The sequence below is a fragment of the Chenopodium album genome, chromosome 6, assembly GCF_948465745.1.
Source record: "Chenopodium album chromosome 6, dcCheAlbu1.1, whole genome shotgun sequence".
Lineage (NCBI taxonomy): Eukaryota > Viridiplantae > Streptophyta > Magnoliopsida > Caryophyllales > Amaranthaceae > Chenopodium > Chenopodium album.
Window position 1 is genome coordinate 267204 of NC_137839.1, and position 23559 is coordinate 290762.

At 33.5% G+C, this 23559-nt stretch overlaps 1 protein-coding gene across 2 annotated transcripts; it reads left to right on the forward strand.

Moving 5' to 3' along the window:
- The first annotated feature begins 1529 nt into the window (after window positions 1-1529).
- LOC145634155 (putative receptor-like serine/threonine-protein kinase At5g57670) lies at window positions 1530-7377 on the forward strand. 2 transcript variants are annotated; one of them, XM_081685565.1, is made up of 9 exons: window positions 1530-1694; window positions 1940-2058; window positions 2191-2309; window positions 2610-3118; window positions 5208-5462; window positions 5669-5826; window positions 5941-6162; window positions 6317-6466; window positions 6818-7377. In XM_081685565.1, exons 1-9 carry the CDS (start codon window positions 1556-1558, stop codon window positions 6977-6979), a joined length of 1833 nt encoding a protein of 610 aa, XP_081541691.1. In that variant the 5' UTR covers window positions 1530-1555; the 3' UTR covers window positions 6980-7377. The 2 variants fall into 2 exon arrangements, with proteins under 2 accessions (XP_081541691.1, XP_081541692.1); XM_081685566.1 differs by having other exon boundaries at window positions 1943-2058.
- Window positions 7378-23559: the final 16182 nt, after the last annotated feature.

Consider the following 23559-nt stretch of genomic DNA (forward strand, 5'->3'; position numbering starts at 1 on the left):
TTTAGTGCCACATCATCAATCTGCTCTTCTTCTACCAAACCCTAGAAAAGAATAGTAAAATTACAAACATTTAATTTGTAGCCAGTAAGAGATGAGGCTTTTCTCAATTTTATCGCTTTCATAGCAAGAAAAAATAATCAAATAATTTAATTGCAATTGCATTGTAATCCCACCACCTTTGCTTACCCCTTAAAGCACCCTACCTGTAACACTTAACCATTCTCCCAAAAAAATATATTAATTGATCATATTTTATTAGCTAGCCAATTATATTATCTTTTAGATTTACGACTATTAGATTTATGAAGTTTACACGTTATAGAAAATTTTAGTAGGCATCATAATATAGGACAATATTGCATGTTGTTGAACTTCTCATTTTATTTTGTGCTACAATAATATGCATTACAAATTTTTATAACATGGACGGTGTAACTTGTTATTTTGTTTCAATGGATGCGTTCTTTTTACTAGGAAACCTTTGTAGTTGTTGAATGAAACCAATTTATACCTATATAAAGTTCGAATTTTTCTAATTAGTTTGTTCTAAAATCATTTTTATGCATTTTTAGCTTTTAATTATTTAACATTTTTTCATCCAATTACAAATTGAATTATAAATTCTCTGAAACTACTCGACATAATATGTAATATGGCATACATTTCTGTGTGGACAAAGTACATACAACTATTGATCTAAACTATCTATTTTTTCATTAAGATAAGATACATCCTTATTCATTTTATGATCAACACATATATGATGTCTCTTAAAGTGTAAAAAATCTATAACGATATTAAACGGAAAAAAAATTTAACACAAACAATAATACTTTCAATCCAATTACTTGAGTCTTGAAAGGCAAATGATTGTACATGAAGTACAACTCAATTTCCTTCTATATTCAAAGTTCCAAAACTAGTCATTTATATCAAACATGATTATCATCATTAAAAGTGGTTATAACCCTTCTTGTTAGTTATTCATTCTTAGAAATCAATTGAGTAAGTTTTTTTTATTTTTATTAAAAAAAAAAAAACAAAAAACATGCTTGTATGAGAAGAATGACTAGTAAGTGAGGCAAGCAAATAAGGTGGTGGTCTCACGCCTCCCCACTATACCTAATCTACTCTTTTTCATGCACATAAATAAAATTTCAAACTTCATTCTTTTTCCACTCGTGTACTTCTCATAATTTTAATCCAAGTTAATTTCAAAAAGAAATCAAAGTAACAAATTCAATTAAACACCCTTTAATTCCATTACTATTATTATTATTATTATTATTATTATTATTATTATTATTATTATTATTATTATTATTATTATTATTATTATTATTATTATTATTATTATTATTATTATTATTATTATTATTATTATTATTATTATTATTATTATTATTATTATTATTATTATTATTATTATTATTATTATTATTATTATTATTATTATTATTATTATTATTATTATTATTATTATTATTATTATTATTATTATTATTATTATTATTATTATTATTATTATTATTATTATTATTATTATTATATTGTGATGATCCCTTGTTCAACAGCTCCAGCAACAATAATAGTTGCAACTTCATTAGAATTTGATGATGCAAAAGATCTTCTTTCTTGGGCTATCAACATTCTTTCTCATCCCAACGACACCATTATAGCACTACATGTTATAGGTTTGTCATTTTTTATATATATATATATATTAGATTAATTATGTTAAGTTTTGTCAAAAAAAAAAAAAAAATTATGTTAAGTTTAATTATAAGTATATTTCTTACAATTTATTTGCTGAGTTCATGCAAATTTTGATATCTTATCTTGTTACTATGGAGTAGTTGAATGTGATATTGTTTAATTTCCTTAGTTTATATTGATCTCTTAGCTTGTTATAATGAAATGTGTGGTATATATGTAACAGTAGGAAAGGAGCCTAAGAAACTTGTGCCTAAATCAAGAGATTATAGACGATTTCGCCGAGCTAAATCTTTTGTTCTTTCTGTCATGGGAGAGTTTGCCGAGACTTGCCAGTGTAAACAGGTACCTATCTATATACTTTTCCAATTGCTTAAAATCATCCAATATTAATTATATGGCTTTATTATTGTTCTACACATATATGTGTTTCTTTTTCCCATTTTTTATTATATCGTGTTGAATGATAAATTGTAGGTGCATTTGGAGGCTAGAGTTGTATATAGCTCGAGTATAGGGAGTGGTTTAATCGACGAGGCTAAGAGAACTACCGCGGAATTTCTAGTTCTCAAAGGATCAAAGCTTGAACCAAAAAGGTAAACATATTAACATAATACTTTTATTTGATTGGATTTCAAAATTTTCAATTATGCGGACTTTTTTTAGTTATCTAGGTTCATTGGAAGATGTGAGAAATAATTTATTCGATCTTGTAAAACAAACAAGTAATTTTGTAAATGATGTTATGTACTTTTTTATTAGAAGTTCATATACAATATGATACGTTACTCATGATAGAAGTATCGATCATAATATCATATGATATCAATTAAATTAATATTCTATGTAAGTTACTGATGTTTTTTTTTTTTTTTTGGAATCTATATGACGAATAGAACAACAGGGGAAATTACAAAGTATTGCATGAAATATGCACCAAAAGGTTGCTCAATTATCTCAATTGAGCAACTAGAAAAAGAAGCAATATTGGATTCATCATCAATCTTAAAGGAAGGTACATTAGAAGAGAAGTCTCCTAGGACAGTTTTGAATGGTGTTGAAGGGGAAAGTGCTCCTAGTACCGAAGATGATAACTCTAGTTTTGATGATTCGAGTAGCAACTCCGAATCATCTTTACCTGTATCACCAACAACATCAACAACAACGACAACAACAATAGTAAAAACAAAAACAACAACGACGACAACAACAACAACGACCAAGTTTAAGGAGTCGCCTTTGAGACGTGTAGCGTCATTTTTCTTGAAGAACACGTCAAGTGGAAGGAGAAGAAATAATGAGAAATGTAGCATTGGTGTTGATGGAGTAGAAAAGCTCCCACAACCTTCCTTAAAATACTTTAGTTATGATGAGATCTCACAAGCTACCAAAGATTTTCATCCAGGTAATTAATTTTAAATGATAGATCAATTTTTAGCCTTTTATTTCTCTTCTTAAGCAATTATTTTTCGTTTCAATTTTTCTGTTATTTATTTTCTTATGTTTGGCTTAACAAGTCGAAATAATTATTACTTTGGCCCTGTTTGGCAAATGGTTGTTGGCGGTTGGCTGTTGGCTGGTTCACTTGGCTTGTTTGACTAGCTGGAATGTTTGGCTGTTTATAATGGCTTTTGAAATTGGCTGTTTAAGCTGGCTATTTATAAAAGTGTTTGGTAAATTAATTGTTGGTTGTTGGCTGTTTATTAGATAATTTGTGGGTCAACAAGCCAAAAGCCAACAAAAAAGCTACTCAGAGCAGCTTTTTCATTTTGGCTTAAAAGCCAGCTTTTTCGCTGACTAAAAAGCCAATTATCAAACACATTTTTTGGTTGTTTGACCACCTAAAAAAGCCAAAAGCTAAAAGCTAACAAAAAAGCCATTGAAAAGCCAATTACCAAACATGGCCTTTATATATTATTAGGATTACTATCTCTTACGGAGTAAATAATAAAGTAATACGTATTTTTTCTATAAAAATTAATGTGGTGATTTTGTACCATCTGATATAATTTATGACACATAATTGTATCATGTTCTCTAAGAATTATCGATTTTTATAAAACACAAATGCATGTCACACACTCACACTAACTAATAGTGGCAATGCACAAAATATATGCAACGTTGTACGTACCTTTCGAAGTAGTATCAAAGAAGCACATTTATCATTGGCAAGAATGTCTTCATCATTTGAGATGTTTAAGGGTCTTCTACTTCTCCCATTGTACCTTAAATAAATAATGCATCATTACAATGACAAAAATAGATCGATTTAGACGTGATGCATTCTTTTTTCATGGTACATTAATTTGATATGTTACCGACATCTATAAACATTGACCACCATATTAAAAAAACAGAAATCTACTTGTACACTTTAGCAAAAGGTCAATTAATGTCTTAATCTACCACTACGGCCTCTAAATTATGCCATAATTAACTTTCAAAAACCTTTAAGGCATCGTTTTTTTTTTTAAAAAAAAAAACAAAAAACCAAACATAGGAAACAAGGAAAATGTGTTTTCACTTTTCTGTCGGTTTTCAAAGTTATTATGATTTTAATAAAATTAGCTAATTTTTAATTCATTATATGACATGTATCATATGATTTTGAAAACAAAAAACCAAAAAATAGAAACCCACAGTGATGCCAAACGAACCCTTATTTATTTATTTTTTCCTTATAAAAAAATTGCATAAGACACTAAAAGTATAAAAAACAAGCATTACAAACAAAAAATAGTTAACATCAATCAACACATAATTTTGTCATAAATTCTTTAGTTAATATCAATTTATAACAAACGAAGTACTGTAGTTGTTTATACATAGTTTATAGATTTCCATTAAAGTTGCATACATCACAAACCGATGAATTTAATTAGGGATTAAATTTTGGTCATTCTAGTATATTGGATGCAATCTTATGTCCATTTGAGAGTATCATAAACAAGGGTTGTTTAAAAACAATAATAACATCAAGTTGACAAGTAGTGTGTGTTGCAAGCAATGACAGAAATTCGGGAATTTCTCAAACCTTCTTACCCTCTTTCTCTTTCTTGCATCATTACAATTTACGAGTACAAAATAAAATTTATGATAATCGGTATTTTAATTTTGCCTGTATCCCAACAATTAACGCTAAAATTAAGAATAATGGATCTAAGGAAATAGGGTTAAATTAACGTCTAAATCGATTTCACATTAAATTACTATGTATTGTTTAATACAAAGTACTCGTAGGTTTCTTTATAGTATTGAATTAAAGAAATTTTCTTAATAATAGTGACAATTTTTCATGAAAAACCACCTTTAATTTATACTCCATATTGGACTACTTAAGATGCATGCATGCTACGAGAAAAATTACTACGTATATTAGATCCATATTTTATTGAAAACTATCCGACATTATTATAAATTTGTATTACATATGTTCTATGTTTACTAAAGTTTAAATAGTTTATAATCTTGAGTCATAAAAAATGATGCAGATAACATGATAGGACAAGGTGGATATTCGGAGGTATATAGGGGAGATATGCAAGATGGAAAGAGCATAGCAATTAAAAGATTAGCCAAAGACAACACTAATCCACACAAAGAGAAGGAATTTCTTATTGAATTGGGTATTATTACTCAAGTTTCTCATCCGAACACGGCTTCATTAATTGGTTACTGTATCGAAAATGGTCTCTATCTCATTTTCCCTTTCTCCTCTAATGGCAACCTCTTTGATGCCCTTCACGGTAATTTCAACTCTTCAACTGTATATCATTTTGTTAAAACTCATTATAATTAGGATACAACCATGATTTAACTAATGTATGTATAGTTATTAGAGGGATAACATATTTGAAAATTCGAAGATATTTACATGATTTCGACTTTACTAAGAAATGTGACAACTATTTTTATACATTTTATAAAAGTTTGCCTTTATTTTTTTTACCAGATGACGAAAGAAAGTCATTAGAATGGACAATGCGGTACAAAATAGCAATAGGTATAGCGAAAGGACTCCATTACTTGCACAAGTGTTGCAAACATCGTATCATACATCGTGATATCAAAGCTTCCAACGTCCTTCTTGGACCAGATTATGAACCACAAGTAAGATATATTATATTACCAACCACAGTTTAAATTGTTTATTAAGCAAAGTTTAATAATAAATACTTGGTACAATATAATCATTTCTAAATTTATAAACTTTGGGTGATGTAGATTACAGATTTTGGGCTAGCAAAGTGGGTCCCAAGCAATAAGTCAAGTTATCAAAATGCATTTTTACCAATAGAAGGCACATTTGGATACTTAGCACCAGAATATTTTTTGCATGGAATTGTGGATGAAAAGACCGATGTTTTTGCATTTGGCATTCTTCTTCTTGAGATTATCACCGGTCGAAGACCTATTGATTCTTCCACACAAAGTCTTCTATTATGGGTAATTATATTATTTAGTTAAGCATAATTGAATAACACTAAGCAATGGATTTAATTTGTTAGAGCATTTGGTATTGCGGGTTTATATGTTTGTTGATTTGTTAAACCCAAATTAAACCTGTTTTACCTTATATATGTTTGTGTCTCTCTTCTAGGCTATGCCATTAATGGAGAATGGGAAAATCGCAGAGCTAGTTGACACAAGATTAGAGGGTGAATATGACCAAGACCAATTACACAAAATTCTACTTACAGCTTCTTGTTGTGTGAGACATTCCTCTACATGGCGTCCCTCAATGAATGAGGTAAATTAAGCTACAATACATTAAGGGGGCGCTTGGTATAAAAATTGCAATGTTACCTTTTTTTATTTGTTTGGTTTAAACAAGAAAATTAATCACTTAAACCTAACTCTCATTATTTTTTGTTTGATCGATAAAGATAAATGTATTTGTTACCTTAGCTTGGCTTTTAGATAGGTAGCAAATAGGTGGAAACCATTACCCTTATGTAATGGTAATTGTTATCCAAGCCTTCTAACCAAACACACGGTAACAATAATAGTTTTAATGAATCCTTAAAAATACTCTTAGCAAACATGCTTTATTTTCTTCTCCCGTCAAATCTTAATTTGGTTATTTTGTGTACGTGTGTAGGTGTTGGAGTTGTTATCAGAAGGCCAAAACTCTGAAATTGCTCGGATATGGGGTGTTCAAAAGAGTTCATCGGACGAAATAGATGATTATTCTATGGTTTTTGGCTATAATGTCCCTATTGATAAGGAATTAGAAAAAGCAATAGCAGAACTTGAAATTTAGAAGATTTATAAACTCTAATTATGGTATAATAAGTAAATAAACTTATTGTTTTAGAGGATTTTAACGCAATGGTATTGAGCAAAAACCGTTGTAAATATAGGAAATGCATTATGGGCAAAATTTCGCATGAGATTTGTTATAATACTAGTATTTCATTTTGTGAGATAGGGTGACTTAATTGTTCCTTTATCGGATATTCTAGCTATCTTTTGTACTCATGATAAATTAGTGTAAGATTGTTAGCTTAAACCTTGTTATATATATATTAATACACTGGTCATTATTACTATTAGGCTTTTTTTTTTTTTTTTAATTTTGTCCAAACTTTTTTCAACAACATAGAGCCAATATAGTCATTTGGAACAAATAACCGGATGATCCACATGTTCTACATGTCATTAACGACATATTTCTAACTGTGCAACTTTACATTATTAAAGGAACGAATAAAGTAGAAAGAGTTGTAGCCTTGTAACGTACCGCAGCAATTGTGAAAATGATTGTTAATACCTTTGCAAGTTGTTTTCGACTTTTGGTTAAGTTAATTTTTTGACATGATTCTTAGGTTTTTTTTTTAGCGTGGCCTTTGACAATTTATTTTGTAACATTGACATAAAGTAGAATTGAAAAATGCACTACATGAATTAGTTTGATTGTTGTTGGCTTTGTATAAGCAAAGATCTTTTGTTGGGCAAAATACTTGGGGCATGTATGATGTATCAAAAGCAACTTCAAACCAAACATGTTTTACTTGGGGCATTTGCAGAAGTGGGCTTTCCTTATAACATATTTAAAAATGGGCTTAAGGCCCTGTGATTACCCAACTTTTGATGCGAACCAACTCTTTGTTACTTAGTTGTATCTGTGATCTTTTAGCCTTTTAGGCTGTTGAGCTACTGTGTTGTGTATTATGTTAAGCCTATTTATTTTTTGTTATTCAAGTGCGGATCATTTACCTAACAAGGTTCAATCATTAAGGTTGTGAGATTGCTTCCTAATCCTAGTTTTTTTTTTTTTTTTTTCCTAGCTCTATCACTATCACAATATACAGTTTATATGGGAATTTCTATAAATCATAACCTAATCTCCAATTTTAAGCTTTTAATTGTCCTTAATTACAAACCTAGCTGCCAATTAGCTAGCCCAAATCAGTTCATCAATTGTGCTTATCATCAAAGTTACATCCGAAGACATGTGTTAAGGCCTAATATTGTACTTAGTATTGTATTTAGTTAATGGGCCGGTTTATGTTTATAAGGCCTAATCTCTTTTCTTAGGGTGTATATTATATACTTTGTGCATAAGCTAATACAACATACAGAAATATTCATTCTCTAACTTTTGACAACATGAGATGGAACATGAGCCTAATCTCTAGCCTAACCCTTTCTAAGTTTTATAATAACAAATTTCTGTATTCCAAGTTCCAATTGCAATTAATTTTGTCGGGTCAAAGTTACCTTATCTATTTGGTTGTAAACATCAAGTAGAGTTGTCAATTCGGGTAAAAGGGTCGGGTTTGAGTTGGGTAAGAGTGAGTCGGGTCAACTCGGGTCGATTCTAATTCCATAACCTATGCAGGTCGGGTTTGGGTTGGGTCATGCTAAAGTCGGGTCACGTCGGGTCATACTTCTTATCCGGTTTATTCGGGTTAATAACAAGTCGGGTTACATTTGGGTCAGGTGAACAATAGGTCGGGTTTAATTCGGGTTTTCACAGGTTAAAACAGGTAAGGGTAATTCTCGGGTTCGAGTCGGGTTCGGTTAAAGTCAATAATTTGCGGGTTAGAATCAGGTCGGGTCATTCTCGGGTTTGAGTCGGGTTCGGTTCAAGTCAATAATTTGTGGATTATAATCAGGTCGGGTCATTTTCAAATTGGGTCATTCTCGGGTTCAAGTCAATAATTTGCGGGTTATAATCAGGTTGGGTCATTTCCAAGTCAGGTCATTCTCGGATTTAAGTCAGGTTATGTTCAAGTCAATAATTTGCAGGTTACAATCAGGTCAGGTCATTTCCAAGTCAGGTGATATTCGGGTTCAACTAACTATAAATATATAATTATCATTTTTATCAAGCTAATTATTTCCTTTGACTATAATATATATGACAATATACTAGGGAACTATAGTCTATAATTTGGAAAGATAATTATCTCCTTTGACCATACAACAAATATATATTATATTTAACTATTAAATTTGAGGATGATGCTCCTTTCTTTTGCTGGCCTGGACCGACTTGGTCTCCCTAAACAAAATACTTTGATAAAAAATAATAAGGTGGTCTAAATTGCATTTAAGGTGATTTGAAATCGGGTCAGGAAAAATTTAGGTTGAATTTAGGTCGGGTCAATAACAAGTCGTGTTAATTTCGAGTCGGGATAGTAACAGATCGGATTAAATTTTTGGGTAGGGTAAGTAATAGGTCTGGTAAAATTCGGGTCGGGTCAATAACAAGTTGGATTAAATCTGGGTCAGGTCAATACCAAGTCGGGTTGATTTCGGGTCGAGTTTGTAACAGGTTGGGTTAAATTCGGGTCGAGTTAGGAACAAGTCGTGCTGAATTCAGGCCAGGTTAGTAACAAGTCGGGTTAAATTTGGGTTTTGACGGGTTAAAACAGATTAGGGTCAAATTCGGTTCAAGTCGGGTTTGGTGCAAGTTAATTAAATTGGCCGTTGTAAACCGGTAAATTGGCCGTTTAACAGCAAATTGGATGGTTTCACACACCCAATTGGAATCCCGTAGGGTTTTAAAGACCATGGTAAATATTTCAACAATTTTTATTTCCAGCCCAAAAAAAGTCAAAAAATTCCAAATTGAAGGCTAATATCCACGCATTTTGAGAAATTTTGGAGGCTTCAGGGCCCGGTGTCGAAAAGTCTTGAAATTCTATGGGATACATCTCGGGGTCATATAATGCCATTTGGAACCATATATGATCATTAGTTGTTGTCATAAATGTTCGTGGTAGGCTTGAGTTGATGAAATCGGTGCAAGTTGTATACCAATAAATTGGTCGTTTAAAGGAAAATTGGATGGTTTCATCCACCCAATTGGACTCCCGGAGGGTATCAGGGACCATGGTAAACAATTCAGCAATTTTTATTTTCGGGCGAAAAAAAGTCAAAATTTCCAAAATTGAAGGCTAATATCCACACTTTTTGAGAAATTTTAGAGGTTTCAAGGCCTGGTGTCGAAAAGCCTTGAAATTCTAGGGGATATATCTCGGGGCCATATATTTTCGTTTGGAATCATATATGATCATTATTTGTTGTCATTAATGTTCGTAGTAGTCTTAAATTAATGAAATCGATGCAAGTTGTAAACCGTTAAATTGGTCGTTTAAAGGGAAATTGGATGGTTCCACCCATCCAATTGGACTCTCGGAGGTTATTAGGGATTGTGGTAAACATTTTGTCAATTTTTATTTCAGGGCGAAAAAATGTCAAAAAATTCCAAAATTAAAGTCTAATATCCACACTTTTTGAGATATTTTGGAGATTTCGGGGCCTGGTGTCGAAAAGTCTTGAAATTCTTAGGGAAACATATCGGGGTCATATAATGCTGTTTGGAACCATATATGATCATTATTTTTTGTCATAAATGTTCGTGGTAGGCTTGAGTTAATGAAATCCGTGCAAGTTGTAAACCAGTAAATTGGCCGTTTGAAGGCAAATTAGATGGTTCCACCCACCCAATTGGAATCCCGGAGGGTGTTAGAGACCATGGTAAATATTTCGACAATTATTATCTTCAGGCGAAAAAGTCTAAAAATTTCAAAAATAAAGGCTAATATCCATGGTTTTTGGGAAATTTTGGAGGTTTTGGGGCCCGGTATCGAAATTCCAGGGAATATATCTCAGGGTCATATAATGTCGTTTTGGAACCATATATGATCATTATTTGTTGTCATAAATGTTCATGGTAGGCTTTAGTTGATGAAATCGGTGCAAGTTGTGTACCGGTAAATTGGTCGTTTAAAGGCAAATTGGATGGTTCCATCCACTTAATTGGACTCCCGGAGGGTATTAGGGACCATGGTAAACAATTCAGCAATTTTTATTTCCGGGCGAAAAAAAGTCAAAAAAATCCAAAATTGAAGGCTAATATCCACACTTTTTGACAAATTTTAGAGGTTTCAAGGCTTGGTCTCGAAAAGCCTTGAAATTCTAGGGGATATATCTCAAGGCCATATATTTTCGTTTGGAATCATATATGATCATTATTTGTTGTCATTCATGTTCGTAGTAGTCTTAAATTAATGAAATCGATGCAAGTTGTAAACCGTTAAATTGATCGTTTAAAGGGAAATTGGATGGTTCCACCCATCCAATTGGAATCTCGGAGGTTATTAAGGAGCGTGGTAAAAATTTCGTCAATTTTTTTTTCCGGGCGAAATTTTTTTTAAAAATTCCAAAATTGAAGTCTAATATCCACACTTTTTGAGAAATTTTGGAGGTTTCGGGGCCTGGTGTTGAAAAGTGTTGAAATTCTAAGGGAAACATTTCAGGGTCATATAATGATGTTTGGAACCATATATGATCATTATTTGTTGTCATAAATGTTCGTGGTAGGCTTGAGTTAATGAAGTCCATGCAAGTTGTAAACCGGTAAATTGGCCGTTTGAAGGCAAATTAGATGGTTCCACCCACCCAATTGGAGTCCCGAAGGGTATTAGAGACCATGGTAAATATTTCGGCAATTATTATTTCTGGGCGAAAAAAAGTCAAAAATTGCAAAATCGAAGGCTAATATCCACGCTTTTTGAGAAATTTTTTGAAGGATTCAGGGCCCGGTTTCGAAAAGTCTTAAAATTCTAGGGGATACATATCGGGGTCATATAATGCCGTTTTGAGAAATTATGATTATTATATGTTGTCATAAATTTTCGTGGTAGGCTTGAGTTAATGAAATCCGTACAATGTGTAAACCGGTAAATTGGTCGTTTAAAGGCAAATTAGATGGTTCCACCCACCCAATTGGACTCCCAAAGGGTATTAGAGACTATGGTAAATATTTCGGCAATTATTATTTCTGGGAGAAAAAAAGTCAAAAAGTACAAAATCGAAGGCTAATACCCACGCTTTTTGAGAAATTTTGAAGGATTCAGGGCCTAGTGTCGAAAAGTCTTAAAATTCTAGGGGATACATATCGGGATCATATAATGCCTTTTCGAGAAATTATGACTATTATATGTTGTCATAAATGTTTGTGGTAGACTTTATTTAATGAATTTGGTGCAAGTTGTAAACCAGTAAGTTAGTCATTTAAAGGAAAATTTGATAATACCTCCGGTCCAAATTACTCGCAACTTTGGGGCCGGGTATTATTTGTGAGATATAAAATATTTCAAAGTTGCGAGTAATTTAGACCGGAGGTAGTATTTTAACCCACACAATTGGACTCCCGGAGGGTATTAAGGACCATGATAAAAATTTCGGCAATTTTTATTTCCGGGCGAAAAAACTTTTTGAGAAAATTTTGAGATTTCATGGCACGATGTCGAAAATCCTTGAGATTTTAGGAATTACATATCGGGGTCATATAATGACGTTTGGAACCATATATGATCATTATATGTGTTTCATAAATGTTCATGGTAGGTGTGATTTAATGAAATCGGTGCAAGTTATAAACCGGTATTGAGATTCAAGGGAATATATCTTAGGAAAATTGGGTTGTTACTCCCACCCAGTTGGACTCCCGAATTGAAGGGTATCGGGAACCATGGTAAATTTTTCGGCAATTTATTATTTCCAAGCAAAAAAGTCTAAAAATTCCAAAAATATTAGCTAATATCCACGCTTTTTGAGAAATTTTGGAGGTTACGGGGCCCGGTATTGAGATTCAAGGGAATATATCTTAGGGTAATATAATGTCGTTTGGAACCATATATGATCATTATTTGTTTTCATAAATGTTCGCGTTAGGCTTGAGTTGATGAAATCGGTGCAAGTTGTATACCGGTAAATTGGTTGTTTAAAGGAAAATTGGGTGGTTCCATCCACCCAATTGGACTCCTGGAGGGTATTAGGGACCATGGTAAACTATTCGGCAATTTTTATTTCCGGGCGAAAAAAAGTCCAAAAATTCAAAAATTGAAGGCTAATATCCACACTTTTTGAGTAATTTTGGAGGTTTAAAGGTCTGGTGTCAAAAAGCCTTGAAATTCTAGGGGATATATTTCAGGGTCATATAATGTCGTTTGGAATCATATATGATCATTATTTGTTGTCATAAATGTTCGTAATATGCTTAAATTAATGAAATCGATGCAAGTTGTAAACCGTTAAATTGGTCGTTTAAAGGCAAATTGGATGGTTCCACCCATCCAATTAGACCTCTTGAAGGTTATTAGGGACCTTGGTAAACATTTTGTCAATTTTAATTTCCGGGCGAAAAAATACCAAAAAATTCCAAAATTGAAGCTAGTCTAATATCCACGCTTTTTGAGAAATTTTGGAAATATCGGGGCCCGGTGTCGAATAGTCTTGAAATTCTAGGGGATACATTTCAGGGTCATATAATGCCGTTTGGAACCATATATGATCATTATTTGTTGTCAGAAATGTTCGTGTTAGGCTTGAGTTGATGAAATCGGTGCAAGTTGTATACCGGTAAATTGGTCGTTTAAAGGAAAATTGGGTGGTTCCATCCACCCAATTGGACTCCCGAAGGGTATTAGGGACCATGGTAAACAATTCAGCAATTTTTATTTCTGGGCGAAAAAAAGTCAAAAAATTCCAAAATTGAAGGCTAATATCCACACTTTTTTAGATATTTTAGAGCTTTCAAGGCCTGGTGTTGAAAAGTCTTGAAATTCTATGGGATGTATCTCGGGGTCATATAATGCCGTTTGGAATCATATATAATCATTATTTGTTGTCATAAATTTTCGTGGTAGGCTTGAGCTAATGAAATCGGTGTAAGTGTTAAACCGGGAAATTGGTCGTTTAAAGGCAAATTGGATGGTTCCAGCTATCCAATTGGACTCTCGGAGTTTGTTAGGGACCATGGTTAACATTTCGGCAATTTTTAAATTCGGGTGAACAAAGTCAAAAAATTCCAAAATTGAAGGTTAATATCTACGCTTTTTAAGAAATTTCGAATGTTTCGGGGCCTGGTGTTAAAAAGCATTGCGAGATTAAGGGATACATCTCGGGGTCATATAATGCTGTTTGTAACCATATATGATCAATATATGTTGTCATAAATATTCGTGGTAGGCTTGAGTTAACTAAATCGATGCAAGTTGTAAACCGTTAAATTGGTCGTTAAAGGCAAATTGGATGGTATTAGGGACCATGTTAAACATTTTGGTAATTTTTATTTCCGGGTGAAAAATATTCAAAAAAATTCCAAAATTTAAGACTAATATCCACTCTTTTTTAGAAATTTTGGAGGTTTCGGGTAGAGCTTTCAATTCGGGTAAACGGGTTTGGTTTCAGTCGGTAAGAGTCGGCCGGGTCAACTCAGTTCGGGTCAATTCGGATTAATTACATAACCTATGCGGGTTAGATTGGGGTTGGGTCATACTTCTTATGGGGTTTGGGTCGGGTTAATAACAGGTCGGATTACATTCGAGTCGGGTGAACAATAGGTCCGATTTAATTCGGGTTTTCACAGGTCGGGTTCGGTTCAAGTCAATAATTTGCGGGTTATAATCAGGTCGGGTCATTCTCGGGTTTTAGTTGGGTTCGGTTCAATTCAATAATTTGCGGGTTATAATCAGGTCGGGTCATTTTCAAGTCGGGTCATTCTCGGGTTCAGGTCGGGTTCGGTTCAAGTCAATAATTTGCGGGTTATAATTAGGTTGGGACATTTTCAAGTCGGGTCATTCTCAGATTTAAGTCGGGTTATGTTCAAATAGGTTACAATCTGATCAGGTCATTTCCAAGTGAGGTCATATTCGGGTTCAACTAACTATAAATAGATAATTATTATTTTTATCAAGCTAATTATTTCCTTTGACTATAATATATATTACAATATACTAGGGAACTATAGTCTATAATTTAGGAAGATAATTGATTATCTCCTTTGACCATACAACAAATATATAATATATTTAACTCTTAAATTTGAGGATGATACTCCTTTCTTTTGTTGGACTGGACCGACTTGGTTTCCCTAGACAAAATGCTTTGATCAACAATAATAAGGTGGTCTAAATTGCATTTAAGGTGAATTCAAATTGGGTCAGGAACAATTTGGGTTGAATTTAGGTCGGTTCAATAACAAGTCGTGTTGATTTCGAGTCGGGTTAGTAACAGATCGGCTTAAATTTTTGGGTCGGGTTAGTAATAGGTCTAGTAAAATTCGGGTCGAGTCAATAACAAGTCAGGTTTAATTTGGGTCAGGTCAATAATAAGTTGGGTTGATTTCGGGTCGGGTTTGTAACAGGTTAGATTAAATTCGGGTCGGGTTGAATTCGGGTCAGGTTCGTAACAAGTCGAGTTAAATTTGGGTTTTGACGGGTTAAAATGGGTTTGCGTCAATTTTGGTTCAAGTCGGGTTCGGTTCAGGTCAATAATCACTACTAGAAAACAGTCAAATTACGACGGAAATTTTCCATCGAAAACACCCCGTTTTCTGTCGAAAAACCGGTTTCCGACGGAAATTCCATCGGAACTGGTTGTCGCAATACACTTTGTCGGAAAAACGCACTTTTCCTACGAAAATTCCGTCGAAACCACTTTTTCGACGGAATTTCCGACGAAAATCAGTCCGTTTGAAGAGGTTTTCGGGCCAGGGAAAGTCCGTCGAAAATTTCCAACGGACTATAATCCGCCAGAGAGTTCCGACGGGAAATTCGTCGGAAAATGCTAAAAAAAAACAAAAAAAAAAAGCCTACCCCCACCACTAGCCACCACCCCACACCACCAGCCCCACACAAGCCCACTTAACCCGTACCACCACCCACTACCCCCACCACCGCACAACACCATTCCACCTAACCCAAGCCCACCCAAACCAAACCCAGATTTTAACCCTAACCCAAGCCCAATTCGTTCGAACCCCCCCAACCTAAGCAAACCACCACTATGACCACCGAAAACCACCTAAGCAAAAAAATTACAGAAAAAAAAAAATTAAAATCCTTAACCATTACCCACAAAACCCGAACTCCAACAATAACCACCTTCCACCACCATAAATCGTAAAAAAAAAAAAATCCAATAAAACAACAAAATAAAATCAAAATTGAAAAAAAATAAGGAAATTTTAGATTTTAACACCTCACAAAAACGCAAAAATTGATTTTAACACCCCCATAAAAAAAATGGATTTTAACACCAGATAAATTTCTAAAAATTTGATATTACCACCACTTAACTGATTCTGTTTAGGAATCCGTTAAGTGGGTCCATAATCCACGTGTCGTGTTATTATTGGCCAAAAAAAAAAGAATAAAAAAAAAAGAATAAAAACCTAAAACTACCCAGCCACCACCATAGCACCACCCCCGCGCCACCGCCGACTTCCCCCCAACTCACCACATCCCTCCACGAAACCACCACCCGTGTCGCACCACCACCCCCAACCCACCTGAACCCTCCCCCTCCCTTTCCCGCAACCGTATCGCCCCCAAAAACCACCAAACCCAAAACCCTTGTTCCCCAAAACGACCACGAATCTGGCAAAAAATGGCCAGTTTTAGGGATTAGTGGCCTTAACCGGCCGATTTCGGCCTTTTAAGGCCGGATTCGTGGCCGTTTAGGGGGAACGAGGGTTTTGGGTTTGGTGGTTTTTGGGGGCGTTACGGTTGCGGGAAAGGGAGGGGGAGTGTTCAGGTGGGTTGGGGGTGGTGGTGCGACACGAGTGGTGGTTTCGAGGAGGGCTGTGGTGAGTTGGGGGGAAGCCGGCGGTGGCGCAGGGGTGGTGCTGTGGTGGTGGCTGGGTAGTTTTAGGTTTTTATTTTTTTTTTTAATTTCTCTTTTTTTTTGAACAAATAAAATGCTGACACGTGTTAATGTGGGCCACACTTAACGGAATTTTTGGATGGAAACCGTTAAGTGGTGGTAATACCAATTTTTTGTAAATTTATCTGGTGTTAAAATCAATTTTTTTTTATGGGGGTGTTAAAATCAATTTTCGTGTTTTTGTGAGGTGTTAAAATCTAAAATAACCAAAAAATAAATACATACCTTAATTCAACAACATATAACCTCGAAATTGGGTTTAAGAGGCCAAATTCGACCATAAAAACTCTAGATCCAGAGTTTTCATGGTCGAATTTGACCTGAAACCCTTTGTTTTCAGCATGACAAGAGAGAGAAAGGGCAAGAAAGATGAAAATTGTTGTTGATGTTGATGCCGGTGCTATTGATGTCGGTGTTGTTGGTGTTTTTGTTGATGTCGGTGGTTGGAGAGAAGGCGCATGTTAACGAGAGAGAAAGAAGAAGAAAACGAGGGAGAGGAGGAGCAGGGAACGATCGAGAAAGAAGAAGGAGAACGAGAGGGATGGAGAATGAGAAGGAGTGAGAACGGAGAAGAGGAGAAGGAGAGGAAAGAGGAGAGGAGAGAGAAGAGAGGAGAGGCGGCTGATAGAGAAGAGAGGGAAATAGAACATGGGTGTTAGGGTTTTGTTGGAACCAGGTTTTTTTTTTTTTTTTAAAATTAAATTCCGACGGAATATTCCGTCGGAAATTTCCGACGAACTATAAATCTGTAGGAAAAAATAATTTCCTACGGAAATATCTGTCGGAAAGCACATATATTCCGATGGATTATTATTCCGTCGGAAATTTTCGACGGATTTCCGACGGATTTGTAAAATTCGTTGGAAATATCCGACGGAATTATAATCCGTCGGAAATTTCAATTTTTCCGACGGAATAATGGGTCCGTCGGAACCAGTCCGTCGCTATTTGCCTGTTTTCTAGTAGTGAATTTACGGGTTACATTCGGGTCGGGTCATCTCCAAGTCAGTTCATGTTCGGGTTTGGGTCTCACATACTCGGCTCAACTCGGGTCTAGGGTTGGTTTCTGGTCAGGTTTGGGTCACCATTTTTTCGGGTTCAAATTGATCGGTTAATAATCGGGTTTGATTCGGTTATTCGGGTCGAGTCAACTTCTGACAGCTCTAACATCAAGTAGGTTAATTAGGAAAATAAACACATTTTTGAATCTTTCTTTCATAATAGAACACAATGTTTAATTCGTTTATAGTTTACAGTTTATATGCAATTTCAATAAATCATAACCTAATCTCCATTTTTTCCATGCAATACCCAATGAGAAAAAAAAAAAAAAAAAGCATTTATGTGATTCTACTCTTCAAATTCACATACTTATTTTGGATGTGTAATGATTTAATTTGATTCTTAAGCAATAAAAAGGCTATTATTTTCAAGGGCTAAACTTTAGCAAAAACTTGTATACAACATCACACAGGCTTTACAACAAAAATTATACTTCGTTAATTTTACAAATGATTGACATGTTAACGACTTCTATGTTAAACCCTAATATATACGGCATTTATTTTCAATATATATTAAATACACATTGAATATCGATTATTATTATTATTATTATTATTGTTCTTATTATTATTATATCTCAAAAACAACAGTCATAAAACCTACAATAAATTAGTGGGAAGCCGAGATACAATCTGGGCCCCTACTCTTCTAGCTATAGCAAAGCCTACCTTAGTAAACATATGAGCTGCAGCACGAGCCCCAATATCTTGCGTTGTCGAGAACCTCTGAATCCGTTTCAGCAATGCAACAACCTCCTTCTCTAATTTCTCAAGCGAAGAAAAGAAAATAGAAATGAAACCATTGCTTATCGCCCGACAACGAGCTTCGTACTTATCTTCTCTAAGCATTGAGTCTAATTTGGTACATCTTGGCATGATGCATGTGCCACACAACCACAATTACAGTTAGATTTTTGCTGCAGTCCAATAAAAAAATACATATACTATTATATAATATTGATTAATTCAATAATACTCCATTAATTATATAATTAGGGCAGACACGTAACGGACTTGTGTTGCAGGAGATGGATCAAATGTAGACGTGGACTTGACTTTGACATATACAGTGAATCAATCTTGATAAGATTACTTACTTAAAATAGCAACTCTATTCTTATTTTATTAAAAGATACTCCATAATATTTTAAGCAAAAACGTAAGTAGTAAGGATACTATTTGTGGAAAGAAAAAAGATGTAACGTAAAATGCACGAGCATAAGCAAATCCCGTGATTCCGCGAAAGGATGATTGATATAATGATATATGTGAATTATTCATTTAAGGGGTCGCATATTAACTTTGAGTTATTCTTAATTGGTCAAGTAAAAGACTTTTATTTGGTATTGAGTTATTCGTCTTGAACCAACGTCAATCAAGATAATCCGATTCCCATTATGACTAATAGTTAAGTTTTGTGTCGAGCAGTGGCGGAGCCAGAATTTCTAGGTGAGGGGGGCCAAAATTATACTTACGTATTACATTTACTTTTTTTTTTTAAAAAAAACAAATTGTTAGCTACAAGATTTGATCCCTTGACAACTTGCATACGAAAAAACCAACTCCTCTACATCAAAATTAATGACAAGAATTGCATCAAAAAAAAAATTAATGACAAGAAAGAGCAAATTTAATTAATATCTTGAGCCAAGGGGGAGGCCAAGGCCCTCGCCAGCCCCCCCTTGGCTTCGCCCCTGGTGTCGAGTTCAAATATTCTAGTTTAGATTTAAAACTTAAGATCGAGAGACTGTTGGATATAATGAAATTGAGTGTTACAAACCAAAATGATAAAGAGTACAATAAATAGAATCACCTGATAAATTGGTATCATAGTTGTTGTCGTAGCCTAACAAAGAAGAGCAAATGGATGAGAAGTAGATTGATACATATCTCTTCTCCCTCATTAATTTCACATGCATACACAAAATGAAGGACATAATAATTAAATTGATGGATCTGCAAAATGCAAGTAGCAAAATACCAACAAATCTTCAATTGACACTTCACTCTCATTGTTGCCAGCTTATTTTCGTTGCCCCCATTATTAATTACAACTTTTTTCGTCTTTATTTTTTCTTTATTACTCTTATCAATTTTCCCCACATCCCATATCCGATCCCTGCCCTACTCTTGAAAATTCAACCATTGTATTATTGTATTACTATTTACTTCCTTTGTTTAATTATAGGTTATAACCTTACAATAATATTTTAACTTTTACACTGTTTACACGCTTTACTTTAATTTATTATCATTAGTGATGTATTCTTAATTAATTATAAAATCATGTGAGATATTATTATTAGTGATTAATCAAATTAATAGTGTTTGTAATTATGCATGTATTGATGGAAACTTACTCCGTAGCAACTAAAAATAAATGAAACATGTATTATTGGCTAGAAATGTGAGCTCCTACAAATGAGGCTTGGTAATTCCAAACTATATTGTACTAATTTATATATTCGTATTATTGTTCGATACAGATAATTACATTCGCTCTACTTATGAATGTACTTTGTAACGTCTTGTTAGGGTTGAACTATGGCCATGTTTGGAGAAAATTTAAGGTCATCCTTCGATTGGAGGTAAATAAATTAAAAGAATAATACAAGTCAAACTAGCTAGGAAAACATATAAAAGTGATTAGAGGTGATGTTATTTGAGAAAGGGTGTTTATAAATAAAATAAGACAATTGTAACATGAGGAAAAGAGAGAAATGAAGGTATTAATTACCCTCACTTTGCCCTCGGATAATTATCATCAGATCCCCAAAACATTTTCTTCACCTCTCACCAGTGAGTCAGTCACCATGACATTACTACATAACCCACCTTTAGAATTACACCATCACTATATCATATATCTTTGATTCAAATTGACATTGCAATATAATAAATCCTTGATTCAAATTGACTTGATTTCTTATAATTCTATCCTAGCTCGACCCTTGGTGGCCGCGTGTGTGAAAATAAAGGAATAAGTAACCTTACCATTAGGCTAAGCTTATAAATGTCTTATACGAAAGGGTCTTCAAAATTACAATATAATGAGCATATACACGTACTAAAGGTTACGTACGTGCTTAAGTGGCAAGCATGAGTAAATGGCAGCTATATACAAACCCTCATGACCGGGTACGGTGCATGAATCTGGCAAGAAAAGGCCATTTTTTTGCCATTAAATCCACACTAATTTATCCTAATTTAATCATGTTATGTTATGTAAAACTTTTTATACCCCATATTATTTAATTATTAAAGGATGTTTTATCAAGATCTTCAAGCCAACAATCTTACTCAAATCAAAGAACTGACACATACATGAATACTATCCCATTTCTTCCAAGGGAATATAAAGATGCCATTTCATAACCAAAGATCTTACTTAAAATTCGATTATATCATTATTGTACTTTAGGAAATTTATATACTTCAATTTAGGCCATGTTCTTTAAATTTGTTTTTCACTCAAATGAATAAATTGTTACTCAACTTAGGGCTTGTTTTGTTAAGCTTAATTTCAGTTTAGTTCAGCTCCAATCAGTTCAGTTTAGTTCAATTCGTTTATTTTGCTAATTTATTTCAGTTCAGTTGTTTTCAGTAAATTGTAACATGTCCTATTACTGTATTAATATTGTGCTTTTAAATTGAAATATGATGTTTGTAAATTCAATTAATACTCGATAGTTTTATACGAGTATTAACAATGTCTAATTTTAGTTTAATTTATGATACAATAAGAAAATATCATAAGTTATAAAAAATCTCCTCTCCTCTTCTCGCCTTTTCTTTTCTAGGGTTTCTCCAAAATATTGGCCGTTTAGGCCGAAATAATCTAATTTCTTACCGTTTTCTCTTAATTTTCTTTGGTTTTGCAATTTAGGTTTCAATGAATATACACAAGTAGTGTAGATTTTCGTCCGTCTCCCTATGGTGAAGTCGTTAGTTTTTGTTAGTTTAGGGTTCGTTTGGCATCATTGTGGTTTTCTGTTTTTTTTTTTTTTTTTTTTTTTTTTTTTTTTTTTTTCAGAATCATTTGATATATGTCATATTATGATTATTATCAGTAAGAAAAAATTAGTTAAATTTATTAATCTCATGATAATTTTGAAAACTGACAACAGAAAAGTGGAAACACTTTTTTTTTTTTTGTTTCCTGTTATTGGTTTTTTGGTTTCAAAAAAACAAAAAACTGAAAACAAATAACAATGCCAAACAAGCCCTAGTTGTTTGTTTACGTTTAGGGTTTGTTTGTGTGTTAGCTCTATTGTCAGTTCATTGGTAAAGATTTGTTCGAGATTGCAATGGTTGTCAAGTTTTCATATGCGTTTAAGCGAATCAGATGAAAATCATTCTTACGACTACAATAAATCGTTAGACCGTCTCTTTGAAAAGACTGTATATTCCAGGGATGTGTGCGAGAGATGTCGTACTTTAGTCTTTTCAACGACCGTATCGTAGCTTTGATGAAGAAAACCCTAATTTGATTCATTTTTATGTATTTGTTAATTTAATTTAGATTTCATTTGTATATGTCGAATGACTTTTTTATTAATGAATTATTTGTTTTTTAAAAAATAATACAATAAAATGCGTCTTTATTTATTTAATATCTAAAGTTTGAAAAGGACTATTACATGTAAATTTAGGACAGCCAAAACAAGAGAAGTAATAGAACGTAAATGAAGTTTTGTAGGCTGTTTGGCAGCTATGTAGTTCTAGTAATGTAGTATTCCTAGTCAATTCCTATCGTACTACTGTCCCATATCATCTTGCTACAATTATGAATTTTTCTACAAGTGCCCCACATTATTGGGTAATTTGGATCAATTGTCCTGATCATAGTGTCTTATGCCTGGACTTAGACCATTAATTTCATGGCCCACTTAATAATACTAATTGGTCAAATTTCAAAGGTTTCCTATGAATGGAAAAAAATCTCTAAAATGGTTAGAAATCGTATGAAGGGGATATTTTTGGTGTAGAGAAACTCACAAAGATTATTCAGATATCATGCTCATATGACGTTACTACGTTAGTTTGCAAAAGTTAGAAATGATGAGAGTTAGGGCCTATTCTATTCAGCTTAATTTCAGTTCAATTCAGCTCCAAATAATTCAGTCCAGTTCTTAATCTTTCTCTTATAAACAATTTATTTAAGCTATGATCAGTTCAATTCAGCCTCAATCAGTCCAGTTCAGTGCTATCCAATTGTTTTTAGTAGATCAAAATAGGCCCTAGTTTACCTCATATATTTGAGGAGTTACTAACATAATTTAATTCCTAATTAAATTCGGGAAAGAGCTTCACCGGCATATACGAAGTATATGTATAGGTCAATGTTGAGCCAACACTGTACATACATATGGTATGTTATTTACGGAGTAAGTGAGATTATAAGTGTCAAAAAGTAATCCAATCTAACTTAATTGATTCACAAATAACTCATTTTATATACAATTATCAACTTCTAACAATGATTTAGTATGACGCAAAACTCGAAATAGACTTGATCCGATCCGACTCAAATAAACTCGACTTAGTTATCCGTATCGACTTAGAGACTAAAATCCGGTCTAATTTACCATTT